The following is a 24794-nucleotide window of genomic DNA, read 5'->3' as shown; positions in this document are numbered from 1 at the left end:
CAGGACAACACCAAGAATCACACCACGTGTCCAAGATTATTGTCCAAATGCTTCCTAAGCTCTCCCAGGCTTGGTGCTGTGACCATTTCCCTGGGGAACCTGTTCCAGTGCCCAACACCTTCTGGGTGAGGAACCTTTTTCTAATTCCCAGCCTAAACCTCTGCTGACACAGCTTTAAGCCATTTCCTCAGGTCCTGTCACCGGTCACCACAGAGTGGTGCTTGCCCATCCTCTTCCCCTCATGAGGAAGTTGTAACTGCAATGAGGTCTCCTCTCAACCTCCTCTTCTCCAGGCTGAACAGACCAAGTGCCCTCAGCCGCTCCTCACATGGCTTCCCCTCAAGGCCTTTCACCATCTTCACTGCCCTCCTCTGGACACTCTCTAATGGCTTAATGTCTTTCTTACATTGCAGGGCCCAAAACTGTATACAATATTCAAGGTAATGCCACACCAGTTCAATCCATATTTGTGATATACCTATGACAAGGCACTGAACATCTAGAAAGATATCCTGTAAACAGTTATTTTCTTCTTAGATTTCCTTTGTAGCTGGCATATTTTTAGACCTGAATTTGGGTCCAGTAAATGAAACTCTCATATCTGCAATCTGCCCAAGGGATTGCAAAGAATATTTTTTTTTCTTCCTTCCTACTCTCATAAATTGTTACAAACTAATACAGGAAACAACAATTATTCAGCCTTCAGGGCTCAACTTCTTGAGCTCACTAGCAAGAGGGAAGTTACTTTACGTTCAGTACATTACAATTTCTGCTTTCATAGCTCAAGGCAAGGCTAAAGCAGGCCTTGAGTTTCATTTTAAATGATGTTTTAAGTTGGTGTATTCCAGGGATAAAAAAGCAAACCATTCTTGCATATACATACATACAGAGGACCTCAAACATGATCTCACTCAGTCAAACAAATGTCGTGAAACCTTGGCAGTGTTGTAAGTTTGGTTGCATTAAAGATTAAATTTCATTTTATACAAACTCTTCAGGTAATATATCCAGCCTCATAACTAAGGTTGTATTGGCTGTAATGACTGATATCTGAGGTTCAGTTGGGTAAATGCCAGGTGCTAGAGACATGCTCTTAAGTATGATGCTTGGTCTGCAGCCACTGCTATAGAAGGGCCTGAATCTTCTCTAAGTTTTATGTCAGACCTGCGCCCCTGCAGAGATGCCCTCAGTTGCCTGGGCCATCTCAGGTGCTGATAGATGCCTGTGCTCAGGCAACTGCATTGAACTCTTGGTGGTCTTCAATCAGGGCCAGAGAAAAAGCAGAACTTACAGCTCTGTCCCTGTCTCTAGCAAACTTGCTGCACGAACTTGGTCAAATCATGTTCCTTCTTAGGGCCTCCAGCAAGCTGTCTAGAAATCAGTTTAATATAACTTATGACATTTTTTCTGTGACTGTTGTAGCACTTAGAAAAAGAAAACAGTCACACATCTAATACACAGAGCAGCTGTTATAATTGAAAAAGTCAACATGTGTCAGGAGTTACTGTACAGACTATGTCCTTCTCACCGCACTCGGCCCCTGTGCAAAAGGAAAGATTGGTCCAGTGACTCTTGAGGTGCTGATCTTTTTGGCTTCTATTCTCTTTTGTAGTCTTGCATGGAAGTATGTACACTCTAATACAGCCTTTGGAAAATTAAGGCTTTAAAAACTCTGTTGTTCTAGTACAGAAAGAGTTCTTTTGTTTGCCAAAGCAGACAAGTAACTCCCCCAACCTTATTTCTGTGCTTTAGCAGGGGAGCATTCATGGAAAGAAAAGTGTGCACAGAGCTGTTCTAGCAGCTCAGTAATATGACACAGGAATAAAACAAGCTGTGCTTACATTAGCCCACAGTCTGGGCTGTGTGGAAAGAGCTATATACAAAAGTGTAAAAACAAAAACCATATGCACCATTTTACACATTTCTCCAGAACCTCTCACACAGCATTATATGCCATGTTATTAAGGCAGAATTCTGCTGTTCTGGAAAAAAAAGTGAACAGAAAAACACAGGGAGAGAAATAACAGAAAGGAAGAAAAAGGCTTTAACTTCAGTATTAAATAAACCTTTTCTTGACCCTAAAACCAAAGTAATTACCCCAATCAATAAACCTTTTGTACAAGCTCTGTCAGATCAAGAGAATGTGCCTGCCTGCAAACAGCACACAGACATGCAAGTTCAATGCTACCAGTCCATGTAAGTACAGATGTAGGCAATGCTTTTCAAAAAGACAAACCTACCTTCATTTTTCTACCACTTTAAAGTATGATCAAAACCAGACAAAATCTGGAACATTAAAGACATTCAGATGCCTAAATTCTACTGAGATGAATACATACTGGCATCCAAGCAGTGTTTACAAGCATGGCTTCATCTGTTTTGTAGAAGAATAAGAATGAAAATATCTGTCTGCTTGTCTGTTTTTTCCACCAAAATAATCACTTGTAATCATAAGATCTATTGAAAGAGGAGTGGACATACAGAAATCAAAATAAAAAAATACGAACTTCAAATCTAACATTAAATAAATTATTATATTTCTGCTTTAAAACTAAGTTAGTTTTACACATTGTAATTTTCCACTACTAGCTTTTACTAACAGAGCATCAATACAGAAAGAGCAGCTGGGAAGGTTTCACAGCCAAGCATCTGACCTTTACAGGCTTGTTATTATTTAATTATCTTTGAGATGTGTCCCTAATTTCCTCTTTATTAGAGATGCCATACATCTTCAATAGGAAAATCCTGAAATACTAATTTTGCCTGCCATTATGGCTTGGGAAGCAGGGTTATTATGTAAGAATAGTTTCAGAGTCTTGCAGAGAGAAAAAAGGTCATCACAAATAATATCTAGACTTGAAACAGCCGATCTGACTTCATGTTTCTTGGAAGTGCTGCATATCTAAGAGCAGCAGGCAGAAAGCTGCAGTTACAATTAGGGAGTGGTGTGCCATGGGATCATGTACAAACATTACTGCTTGAAGCTGAAAGGGAATTAAGAACCAGGAGGAATTCTTGATCTGTTAGGAGTTGTCTGAAAAGGCAAACAGGGAGATAAACTCCAGTACTGGAACATGATCACTCCCTTCGTTCACTTCACTGGGAAATGAGACTGTTCATCAGTTTAGGGGAAAAATGTGAAAAGATTATGGGGACACTGATAAAACTTTTGTTGACTTCCAGGTGCTAAAGTTTTAAGGGCTGTATCATTATCCACCAAAAAACATCATCATTGTTTTACTGAGAACAGCAAACAAAAAACCTCTAGGTATAGGGATTGCAAAGTAATGTGAAAAGTTTCACCTTCACACAGCCCTTCTTCCATTTCCAGATCCAGGCTCAGATCATGTTTGCTTTTTATCAAATCCCATAAAGAGGAAAGACCAGATTTACACATGGGTTGGATGAAAAAGTGAAATCTCACCAGAGATCTCACTACATCTGTTTGGAGAGTGGAATTCTTGCAGCTCATACAGCTCAGGCAGAGGGAGGCCATGTTTTTGGCTCTTCTTTTGATACTCCATCTATCAGACTGGGCTGATTTGGCTAGGATGGTGAGGGCAATCTTCTGACTTCTTACTATGCTTCTGCATGGACTAATTCATTTCTCACAGAGGACTTTACATTTCATGGCCAGATGGATGTTTAGCGGTGTAGTGCTGCAGCATAACCTGAGCCTACTCTGTGGATAGGCGTTAAGTTTGCAATCAATCAGACTTGTCAACCAAACGTCATTCATGAGAGCAAATACCTAAGGAAAAAATACTCTAACACAGTCTGGCAGGGATTCATAACGGCTCTTTTTGCTTTCTAGCTGAATTGAGTGACTGTATCTTGTCTAAATACTACCTGACTAAGACCTATGAGCTTCAGCACACTCAGAGAAACCAGGTAAGAGCTGCAAGTAGGAAACAAAGCATCAAAAAAGGAGTGGAGGCAACAAGAGAGTAATCAAAAAAAAAAAAAGCAGTGACCATCTGACAGAGTGTCTGTCAAGCAAAGGCTTGTAGTGGGACAAACAGAGCTGAAGGCAAAAAATGATTGGCAGAGCATGCACAGCTCTGCTGTTACTTTGCAGGAGAGAAATCAAAACCATCAAAAATTAAGTGATTTCCCTTCCTGGCATGGTTCTCATATGCTGCTGTATTTCTTTTTCTGTGCAGAGCAAAAAAAGAGTTGTGAGTGCAGGAAGGAACAGGTTACTAATTAATTATCTGTAGAGGGTTACCACAAGGTGGAAGTGTTCCAAAATCCCTTTCTGAAACAGAGGAAGGGTGAAGATGACCACATTCATGCAACAGGGGAGAAACGAGCATTTCCATGGAGCAGGTGGAGTCTCATTAACAGTTAAAAGAGTTCTGATTCAGCAAAGTACTTGCTGAACTTTCAGTCTCTTTAGCCTAAGGAGAAGTTCAGAAAAGGATAGGTAGGACATTAGAACCACTTTTCCTCCTTCAGTCCTGAAGATCTCATAGCACACGGGGGACTTTGAAGTTGAGTAACTGAGGCATTAAGAATCTAAAAGAAAAGTGCAAGCCAGAACAGATCACACCCCACGTTACTCTGCAGAGTATCCTGACTCAAGATTTACATGAAACCAATTTAGACTTTTCCAGATACTAGCAAAGCAAATGTAAATTATGTGAATGGCTTTGACACTCTAAGTGGATCACACTTCTGCATCTTCTCCAAAGTGGAAGTTGCTAGAGTTTGTCAGCCTACACATACACAGCAAAAGTAAGGGAAACAAATCTGAGCTACTCAGGGTTTTCCTTTTTTCTGTGCTAATAACAAGCTAAACACAAAGGCATTTTCACACAGAGCTAAGGAAGAGTCATCCTTGTCACCTCTCACACAAGGAGGGTTCCCAGTCCCATGCTTGTCTGTGTGCCCTGTAATTTATCCTCTCTAAGCTCAGTCCTACTGTGAAGTGTTCCTCTGCTGGTATCCTTGTGTTTGAACTGCTGTCCTAGGGACTGCATGGGGGTGGGTTACATTTTCGGCTATTGCAGAAAGGTCACTTGCCTTTTGATATATATTGCCAAGTACTGTATGTGCTGGCAGCCCCTTAAAATAACAACAGAACTCATCTTGCACTTTGATGGAGGAAACTACTTACAGTAGGTTTTTTTATGGATAGTAGAAAGGGCAGGAGGATCAATCCTTTACTTAAACTTAAGCATTGTCTCTTGCAGAAGATAGAAGTGAAATAAACGCTTGCATCCTGTCAAGGGTGTCTCCTACATGTGTTTCCTGTTGCTTGCTGGGTGACATGCTAGTCAACAGCGATGCTCTCCTCTCATAGAAGCAGATTTTGCTTTTCCTTTGCATTTGTCAGTGGCCCTGCACAGCCAACCTTGCCTGAGCTCAGCAGTAACACCTGCTGGAAGACACTTTCTCTCTGACTCCATAGATGCTGCTTTCAGGCTCTCAGATGTTTCTTGCTTCTACTGAGCAGTTTTTTGGCCAAAATCTCTGTCTCAGATGTGCTGATTCCAGCTGGTTCCTCAGCCTACTATTTTGCTCCACTTAAACTAGATTGCTCTGAATAAATTACCACTATCAGGCAGACGTGAATCCACAAGGCGCTTCTCAAAGAAAAGTTTCTATTAGACATTTCAGAGAGTGCCACCAATGTCATTTACAAAAAGGTTAATTTATTATTGAGAGACCTTGATTGTCCATTCCTTCATAATTTCTTGCATTGTAATTCAGAAGAATGGGATATAAAATGCTATTAAAAGCTGAAAACTTTCCCAGAATAATCTTTTTTTCCCTCCACCTGAATTGCCTGCATAATGCAAAAGTATAAGCTCTGACAGGGATTACGAGGCTGTATTCTCCCCAGGTTTACACTTAATGGCATGTAACAAGCAGACATTTTGACACCTCCTAACTCTTTAGTGATGACAATTCCACATCCTTTTAGAAAACAGGCTAAGTTGCCATCTCCTGCCCTCAGAATCCATGCTAATGTCCTGAGTGAATTTACTTATAGCTATATTGGATTCCAAAGCTGTATGATGGACAGCCTCACAATTTCTGAAATTAACCATGCACTATCAAACTGGGAATACAGATGCTTTTTGTCCCAGTTTTTCTCCAGTTTTTCTAGAATAATGGAGACTAAATCATTCCAGAAAAGGAGTGCACAGTAATTGCAGTTGACACTGTCATACAGAGCCTGCCATGATTTTACTGGCTCTGAAAAGTCTGTTGCAACACAGTAGACAGACCTAAAAAATCAGCATCCTTTCCATACAACATGTTTGCAGCTGACATAAAAGCTATGGTTATTTATTTAGGCAAGTCCTCATGAAGGGGATGTTTGCCTGAAGGAATGACTGCACAGTTTGGCTTTATGAGCTTATCCTTATGATCATTATTATCAATTTGGTGCTTTCTACTATTACCTGTGATTATTAATTAATGCTTCATGCATTTTCCCAGCAGTTCTATCACCCTCACAGCATCTCTGGAGAAATTTCAGCCTCCTCAGTTTTACATGGTGAGCAGCTGAAGCATGAGCCTAGGCTGGGGCAGAATTAGCACATCAATCAGAATTCAGGAGTTTCAGGCTGCTGGTCCTCTTCTCAGACCACCAAACACAAACTTTAAGCCATATGTCAGTGCAATAATAAAGGGAGATTTTTCTAGGTGCTCTTGCTGCAGAAATCAAATTAAATGGCAGCTTGCCTCTGACAGTTAACACAACTCCTCTGAAGGTTCCTCACCCCACACAGATAGATCTAAGGCTGCATCACATGTGATTTATTTGTTTGGTGTTGAAACTTTACACACTGGTTCATAAGTACTGTCAGGTTGCTTTATCCTCTTTACTCTGGCAGGAAAAAAAGAAATTATAACACTAAAGTACCACATTATTTATATACTTACAATTTAGCAATCGTGTTTTGCCAGACCTCATGAATACACTAGAAAGGTTCTGAAGCATTACAGCGTATTTACACAAAACATTTGACTAGATTTTTTGTTAAAACAAGCCGTTAGTAAATAGACTTAGAAGAAAGGTACCAGCCAGGTAAGGCTATTTTTTTTTTAATCACACACAAATAATGCACTTTTCTGGACGAATTCTAGCCAAGAAGCCACATCTTCCTACCTAAAATTTTGACTTAAGTTTCACAATGCATAGCTTGTACCTATAGTTTTTTCTACACTATAGCTTTGTGTTGATATACATCTGCCAGTGGGTAAAGTAATTCCCACCAAATGCAGAATGATTCAAGGGCAGCAGGGAATATATAGACTACATAATGGACTCTATATCACAGACTGTTCTGCTCATCATATGGTCATGAAGGTACGGCAGAGCATAAACAAAAAAACCCAGCACTGCCTTAAAGACACTCTGACATGCTTCTGACCCACATCCTTGCTGTTCAAAGGCAAATTAAGAATGTTTTTAATCTTTTTTATTTCTTTTTTTCCCGCTATGTTAGTACAATAAGGCCAAGAGAAAAGTCTGGCTAGAACAAATAAGCATCACTTTGAAAGCAAGAATAAGTAGTGACTGTGCTTTAAAATTGTTTTGTGCTGTGAGAACCTCACTGATTTTTTCCTGTGATGGGAGATTTTGAACTGAAGAAATTCTTAGACAAGCTAAAAAAGTTGCCTTCAGAATACCTGAAAATTTGGTGGTTGGTGTAAGTGAAAAATAAAATTGCTGAAGCAAACTAAATAAAAGTAAACCGTGTTCTATAGAGGAAGACTTCATAAGCTACCATACGACTATTTCTGTGTTGCCCAACAGTGAACAGGACTGATCACTGCATTTCTAGGTTTTAAATTCAACAGAGAGTATTATAGCAGTTTCCACTTCTGCATTAGATAAACTTTGGTGCTAAAATGGAGTATCAGAATCTTAATGACTTTGCTTTAATAAGACCTAAACTTTTAATTAACCTGCAAAGACAAATTACAGCCCATAGCTGTTATGTAACTACTGCAGACAGCTGAGACTCAACACCAATGCCTCTTTTGGGAGAGGGATTAATGGCAGCCTTGGAATGAGTTTGCTTTTTTCTACAAAGAAAAAAAGTCCATTAAACAATCAGTGTGTCTAGGAGAAACCTAAGTGCAAGTTTTATGGAGTAATCTTTAAACTACAACCAAATGAATTAATGTATGTGAACAATTTCAACAGGTCAATCAAATTCAAAATTAAGCATTATGAAATCACAAACAGATTAGGATATTTAAAGGGCGGAAGAAGAATACTCAGTGTGCTGACAGGCACCCACTGGCAGTATCCTTTCCTCCTTGGATGGCAACAAATCCATGCTTGTGCACTGAACTGGCAGGGCATTTTACTGCCAGAGAAGTTGAGATCCCTTTAGTTAATTTGCTCTTTTAACCAATCTCAGCTTCATTCTGTTAACAAGGAGAAGCAGAGATTCCTGTTATTGTGGTTGCTACTACCAAGCCTTGCAGTGCTCTTTATTGGAGTTTTAACCCCAGTATTCTGCCTGAACTCCAGCTTGAGTAGTTTTGATGGTGGTCAATGGCAGGACTGTCTGTCACAAAACTTTGGCATAGAGTTGCTGTCTGTTCCTACACCTCTGCTCCAGAAAGAGAAAAAATCCAATGCAACAAACAAAAAAATTAAACAAACAAAACAAACAAAAAACTAACTAAGTAAAAGGAAGATCAAAGTAAGAAAATAAAGGGATTTTCCAGCTTGCAATCCATTTTTGGCACTGGGCAGAATCTCATTATGGTTATAGTTACTTAAGAGGCCTAATACTTACACAACATTTAGGGCCTAAGAGTATTCAGCTTGTTGCTAAATACCATTCCCTTAAAGCATTCTCTGAAACCACACAAAGCCATCATGCAATTTGAGTATGTGCATTAATAACTGGCCTCGAGGCCTATTTAGGAGCTTAGAAATAATAGAGGAAATCCTTACCAATAGCAGTAGTAAGAAAAGAAACCACTTCCGATTCCTTGCCATCATTGTAGAAGGCTAAATGCCATATTCCTGAATCTAAATACTGGATAAATCCTGTCTCGTGGCTGGACAAGGGCACAAAAGCTCTGTGTTGCCGCTGAGGTCCTTCCAAGCTCCTCGCTTCCTGTGTCAGTAGACGCCTTCCATCAAGGAGCTCAACAAAGTCAAACTGAAACATGAAAAGAAGTGATGTTTGTTTGTGTATCAGGCTTCCTCAAGCTTAGTTTCTTATTCTGCAACTCCACAAGCATCATAAACAGGATTTTCTCTGGTAACTCAAGTATATTCCTGCACTATCCACAAGTGACACTTCTGGAAATAGCTATTATATGAATGCCTTTTTTCTGTAATTACATGAATCAAGAAATCATCTTTATTTAAAATGTGACTTAGGGCATATTGACCCTACTGAGATGTTCTCATTCTGTAGAAATATAGGCAGAGAAACATAAGACCATACCTAAATCGCTCTGTAAGTATGACACTAAGAAGCTTATTTGTTATCTTCTTTGTGTCTCAGCTAATACGGAAAATAAGAGAAAAATATCTAGCCTAATTGGGTTGTTTGCCACAATTGCTATGGGTCACCAAGGAAAAAATAAGGTATTTTAAAGTAAATTCTTGTAGAGGTTTTGCAGAAGTATTTTGCTTAGTCAACTAGGATTTCATCTTGAAGCAATAGCAAAAGTGGTTAAAAGGGAAAATTACACGGAAAAGAGATAAATAATACAGAAAAATCACATTTAGGGAATGGCTCTTGGAATTTTCCTCAAAAGGACATATTTCTTTTTTGCCAGGGTAACTTCAGCTTAACAATTGCTTTGCTTTTGCTTCTACTATTAAAACTACCTTTAGTTCCTATTTAAAAAACTTTCCACTGATTTTCTACTTTGTCTGGTATTGTATTAATGGGATGAGGCAGACAAAAGCCTAGTAGACATCACAAATGTTAAATGAACCTTATCTAATCTGACTTTTATCATGTTCTTAGATGACCAGGACACCTCGCAAGCAGAATCCAGCAGTTGAGGCACTACAGCTTTTCCACTCCCTGACTTCATTTGGTTTTACCTCTCTCATCCAGCTGGTCAAATAAGCTTGTAATTTTTGGCAAGAAGAAGAAAAACAGGCAGAAAAAACACCACCACTTATTTCTACACCAGTTAATGCTGCTGCACTGAATGGCTGCTGAGTGTTGGATGAGTGTGGAAACAATATTTAGGCTGCTTATCCCTTTTCACTTTACTGTAGCAAAATTTGAGTGTGCGTTATATTACTAAGTTGTCTGGTATGGTCTTCAAAATCAACCAAGATAAAGACTTGATGACATGCTCTTTCCTATGCAGGAAAAGTTAAAAGTTAAAAAAGTTAAAGTTGCTAAGTTAAAAAAGTTACTAAGTTAAGTAAGAAGTGATCATTTCCAACATAATTTTGAGAAATAAGCTATATATGACAAAGTTCACATATAAAATGACGAAATTTGTCCCAGACTATTCTAATTACACACATTTAATTATTTATTTACAGGAAATTAGTTTTGAGCCTTGCTTTAAATTTACGGAGTTTTTGCTGTATTTCAGTAAATAGATCGCAAATGTGGTGCTGAAGTGCCTTTTTTGAGAATGTAAAAGCTGGCACACCTGCAAAGGTCATTCCTTTTGGGTGTCCAAGTTAGCTTTGCTAGAGTCAGTTTCTGCTTTGAAAAAAATATGATGTAAATACAAATTATAAAAATATACAATATAAAATCTAAAAATATAATGTAGGTATAAATTCTAAACACATGTACTTTTCTGCTTTGGAAAAAGGGCCAACTACGTCCTCGGGGGCATCAGGGAAAGCATTGCCAGCTGGTTGAGGGAGGGGCTTATCCTGCTCTGCTCAGCACTGGGGCAGCCTCACTTTGAATATTATGTGCGGTTTTGGTCACTGCCATATAAGAAAGACATTAAGCTACTAGAGAGCATTCAAAGGAGGACAATGAAGATGGAGAAGGGCCTGGAGGGGAAGCTGTAAGAGGTGCAGCTGAGGTCATTTGGTTTGTTCTGCCTGGAGAAAAGAAGACTGAGGGGAGACCTCATTGTGGCCTTCGACATCCTCACAAGGGCAAGTGGAGGGGATGGTACAGATTTCTTCACTCCCCTGACTAGTGACAGGATGTGAGGAAACCGCATGAAGCTGAGTCAGGGTAGGTTTAGATCAGATATCAGGAAAAGATCTTTCACCCATAGGGTGGTTGGGCACTGGAACAGGCTCCCCAGGGAAGTGGTCACAGCACAAGCCTGACAGAAGTGTTTGGACAATGCTCTCAGGCACATGGTGTGACTTCTGGAGCTGTCCTGTGCAGGGCCAAGACCTCGACTCGATGATCCTGATGGATCCTTTCCAATTCAGGATATTCTATGATTCTATGAAAATAATAGGATGATTTAAGAGGATAGTAGTGAAAGGCTGGTTTGAATGACACTTTGTGAGCCAGGTATTTGTAGCCATGAGCTATTTCCTAGGCTGATGCCTCATCAGATCTCAGTGTGAGCCTGACAGACACAGCTACACAGGACAGTGACACTGGACATCATCGTGGTGTCTGGGTGCTGTGAACATCTCAATGGAGCTGAGTGTGACTAAGGAAGACATTGGCCAGGTGAAGTGAAGACATTAAAACCAGTAAGAGAAAAAGCTATGTATTTCCATTTTCATTTTGAAGACTGATGGAACAGCTTGACTACATTTTTTAAAGGTAACTGTAGAAACCTTAGGTAAAGGTCACCTCACCAAATGGTTACATCTCTGTGGCAGTCTGGACTAGTTTCCTACAACCACAGGATTGTAGGCAAAGAAAGAGACACTTCTAGGATGCAACCTGCCTCATCCTAAAGTGGACATCTAAGAAATGTCCTGTGGATTGTGCTTACAAGCAACCATTTCTTGCTATATACTAGATGTAGATATTTAAATCTTAGTGAGATGAAAACAATTTCAAGGCATTCAGGTATGGTGAGCTGCTGTTGTTCCAGTCCAATCTGAATTATACTTACTTGGGGCTTCCTGCCAAAAGCAAAAGTTTATTTTTATAAATATTTGCAAGATGCCATTGCAGATGTTAGTAACTTTGCCAAGTTACTAGTTCCTAGTAGTAAATATTAATTGAGCCACAAATGGATTGTACTTTATTGCATTTTAATATAGTCAAAGATTTTTAATAGGCAATTAGTTACTTCCAGCAAGGAAATCACATATAAAATACCATGTTAATCAATTCAAACTGTACAAATGGAGAAATGTCCTCCACAAGCTGTGATGGCCAATCCCTGAAATTTATGATTTATTAAATTTTGGCCTAGATTAAAATGAGTTTAAAAAAGGATTTGATCTAGGAAGATTAAATCTAATAGACTATAAAAAATTGTGTAACTTTTATTATGAGTTCTTGAGGAAAATGAGAAGAAATGCCTTTACTTAACAGTGAACTATTTTGGGCTTCTGTATGATTTATTTCTAAGACTACAGAAAACTGGCGTTTGCTTTTTCTTCCTATTTATTAGTGACCACAGTCATAGGCAACCTCAAGTAGAAAACGATCACCACAGCCAGAGAAAGTTTCCCAATGAGAATTTAGAATAGTTTGTTATTTTAACATGGATAAATAAGACTTCAAACACTCTATCACATTGGCATGGCCAGGTTTTGGTAGCGGGGGGGCCACCAGAGTGGCTTCTTTGAGAAGCTGCTGGAAACTTCCCCTGTGTCTGACAGACCAAATGCCAGTCAGCTCCAAGACCGATCTGAGCCCAGCAGCAATGGTAGCAATCATCACCTCTGTGATGACATATTTTAAGAAGGGAAAAAAAAAATTTGCACAGAACTAATTGTGGTCAGAGAAGAGTGGAGTGAGAACATGTGAGAGGAATAACTATCCAGACACCAAGGTGAGCAAAGAAGGAGGGGGAGGAGGTCCTCCAGGTGCCGGAGCAGAGATTCCCCTGCAGCCCATGGTGCAGCCCATGGTAAGGCAGGTTGTCTCTTTGCAGCCTACAGAGGTCCACAGGGAAGCAGAGATCCACCTGCAACCCACACTAGAGCAGGTATGCTGGCAGGACTTTTGACCTCATGGAAAACCCATGCTGGAGCAGTCCATTCCTGAATGACTGAATCCCATGGAAAAAGTGACCCACATTGGAGCAATTTGTGAAGAACTACTATCTGTGGAAAGTGCCCACGCTGGAGAAGTTTGCAGAGGACTGTCTCCTGTAGGAGGGACCTCATGCTGGAGAACAGGAAGGACTCTTCTTCCTGAGCAGCAGCAGAAACAACTTGTGATGAACTGTCTGTAACCTCCATTCCCCATCTCCCTGCACTGCTGGGTCGGAGGAGGCAGAGAATAGGGAATAAAGTTGAGCATGGGAAGAAGGGAAGAGTGGGGGGAAGGTGGTTTTAAGATCTGTTTTACTTCTCATTATCCTAATCTGATTTTCATTAGTAATAACTTTAATTAATTTCCCTAAGTCAAGTTTGTTTTGCCCTTGACAGTAATTGGCGAGTGATCTCTCCCTGTCCTTATCTGAACGCATGAGCCTTAAATTATACTTTTCTCTCCCCTGTCCAGTTCTGGAGGGGAGTGACAGAGTAGTTTTGGTGAGCATCTGACATTCCCTCAGGGTCAAACAGCCACAAACATCTGATGAAATTCAGGAATATATTCTAGGGGTCTACAGCTTTGCGATCAATTCAAAGATCCTGAAACAGGATAAAATATGTTAAGGCTCATACTAGAGAAGGTGGATTATCTGAACAGCAGAAATATCTTATTAGGTAACACAGAAAAAAAACCCTGATAATCAGCTAGAGCTTTACTACTGCCATCAGATAGGCTGGGGAAGAAAATAATTGATCCTTTATTAAATTCTTTCAGGGGAGACTGTACTGCTCTGTACTGTACACTGCTCTAAACACACATTTTGCGAAGATTTTTTTATGAAACTCCTTTCAAAATTTTGAAATATATAACTCATTGGTTAGATTTATGGGGTGCAGCAAATACTTAGGATTATCCAAAAGAAAAGAAGACATTTATGTAGAATGTACTAAATATGAGAGACAAGTTTAATATTTCAACACAGAAAGCAGGTTGCCTATTTAATGACTCCTCAGATTAATAAATTGTGATGAGATTAAACATCAGACAAAAATATATAAAAGGAAAACAATGTTTTAATTAAGAGCATGTTTATAAAGCAATAAATCTAGGAAAAAGGTGATAATTAACAAACTAAAATATTAACAAACTAAAATATTAACAAGTAACAAATCAATATTGAATCAATAATCTGCAGCACCATTAAATTATTTTTTCAGAGCAGGGTGGATTTTGTGATCTGCTTCTATTAGTGTACCATGATTTTTATTGTTTGAAGAAAAATGTCCCTCTGGTCATTTTTGGTCTAGATGATTTTTTTTTTTTAAATACACTTGGCAGCTCTCCATGAGCGGTTACACAAATAGTATCACTTATAAGGATTCTGAGCAAGTGCATTGCTTTTTCCAGCATGTAATATTGACAAACATGTGCCTCATTCCACATTCAACACTCCATTCTCAGCTGAGGCTTCAACTGATACACAACCATGCTGATTTAAATGGGAAAGGTCTTGACACTGAGTAATCACTGAGAATATCCCAGCAAAAATGTTGCCACAGAAAGAACAGCAGCAATGGTAAATTGGTGTGGGCTTGTTGACTGCCTAAAACATTTCTATGGTTGGGTATAGTGAATCACAGAATATCAGGAGTTGGAAGGTACCCACAATGACCATTGAGCCCAACTCCTGGCCCTACACAGAACAAACCTAAAGTAAACTAAAAATAAACGGTGGAGGAACTGGACTTCACACAATCTATGAGATTCATAGTGAAGACATTTTATTACACAAAGCACACAGTTTATATAGGGTTAGAACTACAGTTTATTGGCTAAAAGAGTTACACACCACCACGCTAGAAACTTCAATTGGTTAAAACCCATATCTCACAAGTCCCATGTTTATATTATTTTATCCTGGCTGTTTTCGTGCACCTGCAGAGTCTTGTGAATTCTTACTATGTGAATTCTTGGGGAGTAAACCTCCTCCCTATCAGCCAGCAGTAGCTGAGCTCTTTGCTGCTCCTGGCTGATAGCTGAGTCTCACAGAGCTTTCTATAGATCTGAATTGCTCACTTTTGATTTTACTGTAACAACACAAATCCAAGAACACACCCTTTGCCTGAGAACATTGGACAAACACTTCTTGAACTCTGTCAGGCTTAGTGCTGTGACCATTTGCCTGGGAAGCCTGTTCCAGTGCCCAACTACCCTCTGGGTGAAGCCCCTTTTCTAAAATTCACTCTAAACCTTCTTTGTCACAGCTTCGTGAGCCCCACTATATGTGAAGATTTTAAGTTCAATAAATCTGAGGCTTAGGTGTTACATTTTACATTGTTACTTAAACAATTGAAACTATTCATGCAGTAAGTCCTGTTCTGCAACAAAATTTAAGAATGATAATAAACAAATAAAATTAACACAGACTTCTACTCTAGAGTTTGTATTATACAATCATGACTTGAGTTTTTATTCAAATAACACAGGAGTTTTAAGTTATAAATGTTTGAATCTCTGAGTGAAAAGAGACTGATTAAAAATGGGCAATAGCATTACTGTGGCACTGAATTTATGATGTGCTGAGCCTACAAAAATCTTTTAATTCTGCAGAAAAGTAGGCAGAGAAAGTGTAGATTTATGACACCTCTTTGACATAAATAAGTTGGAGGTGTGTAAATAAGTAGAAAATACCTTATTACTGAGAGATATTGTAATAAACATATTTGTTTATTCAAAAAGAACAGAAAGTTAGGGTATTTTTATAAATCTCAAATATTTTCATCTAATAGTGGAGGGTAAGGGTAAGATACATTAACATAAACCTGCTAATCCTTTGATAACTTGCTGATACAAGTGGGAGTAAGATACTTTGCATTGCCAATGTGTTATGCCCTAATGTATTAATCAATCTGGTTAAGAGCAGCTTAGAAATTGAAATAGAAAGTAGAGAAAATAATGTATAACATCCTAACTTAAGGGGATGGTTCTTCAGGGGTTTTCTTAATGTATTTTTTTCCAAGGAGTGTTAAGAAAAGCATCTACTTTCATTTTAGTCCTATAGAATAATAACTGTATCTTGATTTTTGCCTAAGTTGGTGGCTTTCTGCAAAAACTTGATTTTCTTTGCTTATACGCTAATTACTTGGCCCTGACCATTCTCAGTCAAAGCTGATGGTCAACATATATAACGTGAAGGGTTGGCCCAAGGAGTTTCAGCATGTAAGACAAAAGTGAATCTTGGTCCCCTGAAGGTGACCAATCTTGCAGCTCTTACCATGACAGGGGGAAGGCAGTGGCTGAAAGAGAGACACACAAAACTACTTAAGAGGAGATTCTTTCACAGGCAATTTGAGCGTGGCTGCCTTTGTGCAAAGCACTGGATAGAAAAGATGGTATCCCATGCTGCTTGGAGCAACCAGCTGGTAACCCTCAGTGACTACCAGCACCAGAAAACCCTCTCTTCCTCTGGAAGCTTGATGCCTTAGGCAACTGCCTGCTTTGCCTCTGCCTACAGTCCATCAGCTTCATGTGTGCAAATTTTGCAATTGTCACTCGATTCTCTTTCCCTGGATAAAGGATCTTAGACATCTTAAAGCATGTAACAAATTCTTGAAAGAAATAGATGAAATAAAACAATGCACCATACAAACATATAATTTAAGACAACTACTATTTAAGTGAAATAAGGTCTCGTTACCTGTGTGTGTGATGGTGGGAGGCCTTTTCTGCCATAGATGCCAACCAGAGCAGCCTTTCCTAAAGACACGTTGAATTTCAGATGCACTGGGTGGTCGATGAACACCTGAGATCTCCAAAAAATACCAGGAGGGATCTTCTGTGTGGCTCGTCTGCCTACATCAATCTCTCCGGAGTCTATAAAACTGTCGTCTGGAAAGAAACTACTGGGCTTTCCTGCCAAAACACAGGAACAAAATTCTTCAGTTAGTCTTAGATACTGAAAGTAAGCCAGTCATACTGGTATTTCTGACACTGATCTTGAGAAACAGTCTATTAGTGTCCTGAAGTCTTCTGAGTACTTTGTCTAGCCAATCCATATGATTAGGGGAGGAAAACTGGCAGGGTTATTTCTGGCTTCAGTAACTGTTTTGTTTGAAAACATGAACATTGGTAGAGCAACTTGGAGAAAAACAGCCTTTTGTTTAAATTGTAACATCAGAGAGTATGTAATTACATTCCAAAGATAAGAATAAATCATCCAGTATTATATCCTAAATAACTTCATAAATGGAGAAGTCATCATTAAATTACAAAGAAGAAGTGGAGCAAGTGTGAGGTAGTGTGTCACAGCGTGTAATGGTGGTGTGGAGAACAGCAGCATGAACCATGCCTGAGAAAGGAAAGCAAAATGTTTCTCTATTAAATTAATTTTTGACAGTGGCATTTGAAGTTTGTTGAGCAGTCCACAAAAAGGAAATCATACCCTGCACTTGAGCAATATCTGTTAAGAAATGTGAGAGGATTTAATTAGGTTGCAACATAATCTGTAAAGTGTGCTATGAGTATTCATTTTCCTTCAGAAGACAAATAGAGGCATCTGTTTCTTGAACTGACCACCAGGATGGAGAGCTTGGGTATTCAAATGGAATCAGTAATGTCCAAGGGAGTCAGCAGAGAGCTCAGCACCCTAAAAAACACACCTGAGAAATTCATATACTTACAGCTCTCAAAACAGGTGGATGCTTTGAAAAATCTGGACCCAAAGGAAGACCAGGGAAAAAGGGGCAGAATAAAAATCTGAAATGATAGAATGTTGCCTTTTTGGCCTGTGCTCTGACCAGTGGCTGCAGCTTTATCTGCAGGGCATAAAGACGATGAAGAAGGCAACTGCTTAGCAAATAGCCTTTATTAAGGATACTTCTTGTTGAAAAGTATGCAGTAGCATCACCTGAAAGATTTCGGCTTTAGTAAGGAGAGCAACATGTCACCAACAAGGACTAATTATTAATTTTGGAAATTCAAATAAATTGGTTTTCTCATCTCCATGCCATTACAGCACACTACTCTGTGTTTCACAGATCAAACAAGTCTAACAAAATGAGAAGGAAACTTCCAGGTATGTACACTCTTTTGTAGGAAAATGACATTGTAATTTTTTTTCTTCCAGAACCTACATTTGAGAAATGGGAACAAAAAATATCTTTTCCCATCTATCATGAATTCACATCAAATAGTCTCAGAATTTACTTGCCACGTTGAAAACGTGATTGATAGAACACTTTATTTTAGTGTTTCAAATTACAATATTTCCTTTAATATTACATAACATTAATTGCAATATTTCCGTAAACCTCTCCACATATCATCCCAACATAAACTTTCCAGGATAAACAAATGTAAATTGTTAGTTGTCTCTGAAAACCAATATAGAAATTACATGCATATTAACTATTAAGGATGGAGGGGTTTTGAGAGTTTGTTTTGTCGGAGTTTTTTTGGTGTGGCTTTTTTTTTTAATTTATTAAAAGTTAGCAGAACTTTCAGTTCCAGTAACACTAACCCCTGATTTCAAGTCAACAACTGCTTAAGTACACTGCTGGAGCAGGACTTGATGGCATGTTTCATTTCTCTGCTATCTTATGGCAGAAGTTTTATGCATACCAGCACAAAAGGTGTATATGCAAAGGCTGTATACATGTCCACAGGAAAAAAAAAGATACCGTTACTTTTGTAAGGTCCTAATTTATCATTGCTCATCACTTTCAGATAAATACAGGGGGGAAATCTGCTGACTTATTATTCTTTTTCAGTTTAAGTGTGTATTAAAGGAGATAATCAGAAGCAGCTTAGGTAAATGGACACTCTTTCTGATTCATTCTGAGCTAACAGAATACAATTGCACAATGAAAATCAACCAGCTCGATTCTGAAGGGAATTACTTTATCAACTGGATTGATACTATTTATTTGGCATGCTAAAAATTACTTTTCACACTGTCAGGATAAAAGGAAACAGTTCCCACATCTTCACACAAAGTTTCTTACTGCATTATTGTATGATGAAAAGATTGAGGATTCTATTAAAGAAGAGCTAAAGACATCACATATTTTGGTTCAAATGAAGTATAAATTTTTTCTGATTACTACTGACAAGTTTTATAGATTCTTAGAAATTCAGATGAAAACCGAAAGTATTTTATACGCCCCCTGATTGTTCATTAATAAAGACTGTACATCAGAGTGAATCAGGGAAGGTAAGAATTTAATATGACAGATAATGCTATGCATGAGAGAGCCTGGAGAAAATGAGCACAGGATGTATTCTGCACAAAGAGCAGTGCTTGCTCATGCAAACAAAAATACTTCTGTGATTGCAAAAGGCAGTCTCACAGAAATAATTTTTGTACACACAATTAAAAAGTTTACATCTCCTCTTGGTGGACAGTTGTATGTCTGAGAAGCTGATATCCTAAGCACTCTTATATCATGTTGCCAGCAGTTGGTGTTTATCCTGATACAGAAGTTAAAAAAGTGGCTCTCTTCACCCATCTAAACTCAATCCCTGAAATCCATCCCTGTTTCATCAGCTTTAGCCTAAAGTAAGATCATGCTCTGTGGACTGGATATTTACAAAGAAGGTACAATAAAAAAGCCATTTCAGCTTCTAATCAGAAATTAGTTTTTAATCAGAATATGTGACTCCTTAAAATTAACGTCAGGTCTGAATTCTTAATTGAGCTGTCAATTACTTTGCTCTTTCCACACATTACCTTGAACTTTTTAGTTGCCATAGCAACTGTTCCTAATTTCTCTGGATATCAAAATGTACTATTTAATTTCAGACCTTGCTGAATCTGTCTGTATTTTTGACAGGAAGGTACCCTGATGCATCAAAACACTTAAGAACACACATTTCTCCAACTTCAATCACAGTTACATGCTTTAATGTAAGCATGTGATTAAGTGCTTTGGTAAACAGGGTTGGGCTTAAACACAGGTAAGTGCTGTCCTGGAGCACAGCCAGAGATGAGAAAGAAAGACTGAGAGTTGGCAAGACATTGGCAATGATTCATTCAAATCAGCTCTACGGATGTTCTAACACATTCCAGCCTATTTCATTCTGATCCAGAAGACTATCAAATATATTTGAATACTTTTTAAAATAAATTTCAGTCACATACATTATGATTGAGAGTAGAAGTCATGCAACACTGCTAGTCCAGGATTACTTACATAGCCACCCAGCTTGGGAGAGAGCTGCATTTTAAGACTGGACAGTGTCACTCCTGAAACAAAGATGTTGTCCTGATGTGTTTTTTTAAAGTCAGGACAAAGTATTTTCCTCTAAAGCCTACAGATTTCCTACTATCTATATGATGCACTATCTTGAAGGGTCTTCACATGAACTAGGATATTTCCCAGTTTTCTCTTTTAACAGAGTGGCAATCAAAACTTCTAGTCATGTCACTGTAAACATGCCTGAAAATAAAATCAGATGGAGGTCTTTCACATGGAAGTTAGTTTTGGATATATTCATTTATTTTCATTTTGACTTTTAAAAGGAAATGGACAAATCAAAGTTAGATGATTCAAAAATGAAACATATGGCAAGTCAGAGGGGGAAAAAAGGATCTGTCATGAAGTATTTTTGAATATAACAGCAGGGCTGTCTGCAGCTCTGCTGCACTGTCTAGTAAGGTTTGGTGAGAATAACCTGCTTAGCTGATTTTTCCTTGTAGCAATTTGATGGCAGCTGTCAGTTACTAGTAAATACAATGTTTTAAGGAACACACATGATTATGGCCTTTATTTGGATAAAGACAGATAAGCTCTTACAGAAAAAAATACTCCAATTAATTTGAATTAAACATGTAAACATAGGCTCTCAGCCAAAGCCCAGGGAACACTCTGGAAGTTTTTGAGTTCAGTGAGTTTCCAGAACAGTTGCATGTCTTATCTGTCCACAAAACTTTTTCCACCAAAATAACGACCAGAAATAGCTGACATTTTCAATTTTACTTTGAATAGAAAAGCTTGACACACGAAGAAATGGCTTCCTGAAAATTTGACTTTCTCATTTCTTCAGCTTAGTCTAGGGAGCAACAAAACTTTACAGAGCTTACAGGTACTTTTGGCACTGTTGCCTCTAAAAAAAGCACACTAAGATGTAAAGCTGCTGGATAAGGTGCTGCCCAATTGAGGACTCAGCAGCTGCCACTAATTTCTGTCAACACCATGATTCTTTGTGGGGACTAGGTCTTTTATCTGGCTACTTTTGCAAAGAGATGTCCAACTCTGGAGTGCCAAAACTCAAAGTGTAATAGTTCTCAGTAAACATTTTGGTCCTCAAAACATTTGCTACTAGGTGGCAAAAAATAGGCAAACTCAAGTATTTTTGTATTGCTGTGAGAAAACTTGATCTAGTACTCTAGGAATCATTTAATTTTCGAGACAATGTCTTCCCACAAAAATAGCCACTTGAGGCAGGGCTTTCATGCTGGCCTTCTGCGTCCTGTGAGATAACATACAGATGGCTTCACCTTGAGAATGCCTTGAATGCATGGGGAGGGTTTCACACAGTTTTATTGCATTAGTGGACATCAGAAGGGCATGACACTTAGAAACATATGGAAACGAGACCGACGATTACTAGCTCTAGACAGGTAGACTGGAAAAGCACCTGCTGATGGCAGCATTAAGGGTAATGGAACATGAGATTGGATGGCTTGGGTTTAGAGGCAGACAGAAGACTCACAACATGGACACACACCAACCATACCTTCACTGGTTCCTTTGCCTTTCCTGTCAGGTAACTCTAACCCTGTGCCCCCCGAGGGATATAAGGAGACGTCCGTTGGCACTGGCCAACTGCTGGCTGTGTCTTCCGTGATTTCATACATCTGCCCTTCCATCGGCTGCAGGTGCCAGTTTAGGCCAAACAGGTGCATGGCTGTGGTGAGCAATGAGAAAAGTCATCTTTTTCTGTTTGGGAGAGTTTCAGAACTATAGGGGCACATTCTAAACCCTTGCTCCATTGCCTTATTAGTGGTCATTGCTTTAGGACAAGAATGGGATTAATGTAATTAGACAGCCCCTACTGTTTCTACCATACAAGCTCCCTAGGTCTTTCCACCCACTTAAGCTATTTTAGATCACCTGTAGCAATCCACCATGGTTCTTCCAGCAGAACCACTCCTTACTCATGGTCTGCATGAAAGCATAAACAGGCACAGTGTTTCAGAAAGCTTCCCAGCGCTGGAGTGACACAGAAATACAAGGAATATTACTTCTCAACATACAAGTAAATGGCAGGGAATTGCACTCTGGTTTGTTTTGCCATATTCATAGTGTATCATTTAGGTTCTTTTTTAATTTTCTTTTCTTTTTTCTTTTCTTTTTTTTGAACCCACCAATTATACACAGAAGCTCTTATAGACATCTCTGACAGTTTTTCCTGGTTAAGCCCAAGTAAAAACTAAGGTAATTTAAGATCCATCTTGCACACATGCCTTTGTGCTCTGCATCACAAATGTGAATGACTTATGTCTGAGCATTCCTTTGTACAATTCAGCTTCTTCTATTCAGATCAAAGATAAATCCTGGAGATTTGAAAACAAGCAGCACCATTTAGATTTCTATGATATCAGGGCAAAGCTCTGTGTAGGTTTCTGTGCCATGCAAAATCATCCAGTGCACATGTGAATCTATTTCAAGGCATTACATAAAGACAAGTGAAGTTAAGGAAAAAGACAGACTACTTAAAAAGCAAACACATGTATGAGGAGTACGGAAATCATATGCTTATACAACTAATACTTGTCCCTTGCAAATATAAAGCAAAACAATGTGGCTTCCCGTATCAGTTCTTCTGTCCACAACATAAACATTTCATATTCAATCAGTATCCAGCTTAGCTTCAGGCTCTACACAGCTAAATGATCTGATATTTGCTACATTTGGAATGACATTTCTCTTTTAAGGGAAAGCCTTGATATTTCACACTATAATTTCTCCAGGAAACTGTACAATGGCACTAACATCACAGACATTTAAAATAAACAAAACCAGTAAAGAAACAGAGCATTTCCATGGCCTATAGTCCTCTTCGCATTCACAAAGATACACCTGAGCTTGGCAACCACTCTATGGGATGCAGTTAGTTTATTTAAATCTGTGCATCAGGAACAAGCTTTTCAAGAGGACTGAAAAGTAATCTGAGTAGTTGTTGCCAAATAGTATGTTTAGGCAACTTAGCAGAATATGTAATTTCTTCCACTTAAGTCGCAATTAGGTCATCTATCATCATCTAACATAACTAAGGTTGTCTTTGCACAACTCTAACACCACAAAACACAATGAGAGCAATACTCACCATTTACCATGTAAACGGGGACTGGGTTTGTTAACAGTCTTAACCATTAAGAAAGCAAATACTCTCCTTAAGCTCCCAAACAGTAAGGAAACACAGCAAGAAAGGTCTCCTGAGAACCTGTTCAAAACTAATTTTGATCAGGTACAAATACCAAGAAGGAATGCTACCAATATAACTCGTAACTCAACCAGGATACTTTAGGCAGAGGGATGAGTACTTTCATATGAAAGGAGTGTATTTACTTGGCAGAGAAACTGTGCAAGGGAAGAGAGGAAATCAAACTGGAAGCAAGGAATTTGCATCAAGCATTTGGCATTGCTAGGCTTGCATAATATCTTTGTGTTTATACAGCCCTCATCATCAGACTGCCTTGGTACTTCATAGCTATTAACCTCATAAAACCTCATCAGGTAGGAATCTGCTTTTTCCTACTACACAAAAAAGAAAAGGAGAACAACAGCAGATTCAAGGACTGACTCAGTTAACTTGTTTAGGCATTAAAATGCAATTGTGTGTTAATTCATTTAACTTACTTTACACTCACAGGTTCACAAGCTCTAGAAGGCATTTCATGCACCTCTCTGTCAGCAGGTTTTGCTCTAAACTCAGTAATGGATGATGCCTGACAATGCCATCCAGGCTGGACCTCTCCAAGGACCAGAGTGTTACCCAGGTGCTGCAGAGCTGTTAGAGAGCTCAAAGGCTTAGGTGCTAGCAGCATACAAGTTTCCATGTTTAACCATGTTGTCGTTCCAAGCAGAACAAAACACACACTGTTCACTCCTCCAAACTGAGGCAATCCCAGAGAGCAAGCAAGCCAGACACTTCAGCTGGCCCTAAGTGCTTAATTTCAGCTCCATCTGTCGGATGTCTTGATGTTACTATGACCTGCATGAGCTTATACTGGGCATCACCAGTTAGGCCAGGAAAGACCCAGTGGTTTGCTTTTTTCACACCACTGTTTAACTGGCTCTGTCCTTTGGACAGCAGAGTCCAAGGGCCACCCTGACTTTTAGGAACACATTGCAAAGCCATTGTCTCCCCAAAAGGACATTGCTGCTTCTCCGCTCCTTAAGAGGATTTTGTTGTGGTAGATCATTATTTACTGCAAGCAAATGAAGGTGAAAAACTCAACATTGTTTTGGGTGCATTGGGAAAACTACAAACATTTCTTCCAGGCATTGAAATGCATTTAAAATACTTGAGGGGAAATGTCTAAAGAATGGAATGCCTTGCTTCAGTGTAATGACAGAACCAGTAGCCTGGAAGTGCTAGTTTATCCATCCACTTGAGCAAGTCAATCAACCATTCCATGTTCATTCCTAAATGTTTGAAAAGTGTCTTACAATATCA

General features: G+C 38.9%; 1 protein-coding gene across 4 annotated transcripts in view; it reads right to left on the bottom strand.

The window, feature by feature from the left end:
- The window catches only part of TENM4 (teneurin transmembrane protein 4), a 614726-nt gene that overhangs the window by 170793 nt on the left and 419139 nt on the right, over positions 1–24794 (bottom strand). For all 4 annotated transcript variants that reach the window (XM_071556826.1, XM_071556796.1, XM_071556807.1 and 1 more), the window contains 3 exons: positions 21849–22019; positions 16810–17024; positions 8933–9143 (listed from right to left, as the gene is read on the bottom strand). In XM_071556826.1, the coding sequence (XP_071412927.1) occupies positions 8933–9143; positions 16810–17024; positions 21849–22019 (597 nt within the window). The remainder of the gene's footprint in view (positions 1–8932; positions 9144–16809; positions 17025–21848; positions 22020–24794) is intronic.

The sequence above is a fragment of the Pithys albifrons genome, chromosome 1 (genome assembly GCF_047495875.1).
Source record: "Pithys albifrons albifrons isolate INPA30051 chromosome 1, PitAlb_v1, whole genome shotgun sequence".
Classification (NCBI taxonomy): domain Eukaryota; kingdom Metazoa; phylum Chordata; class Aves; order Passeriformes; family Thamnophilidae; genus Pithys; species Pithys albifrons.
The sequence above is the reverse complement of the archived record's forward strand: the minus strand, read 5'-3'. Positions and strand labels throughout refer to the sequence as shown.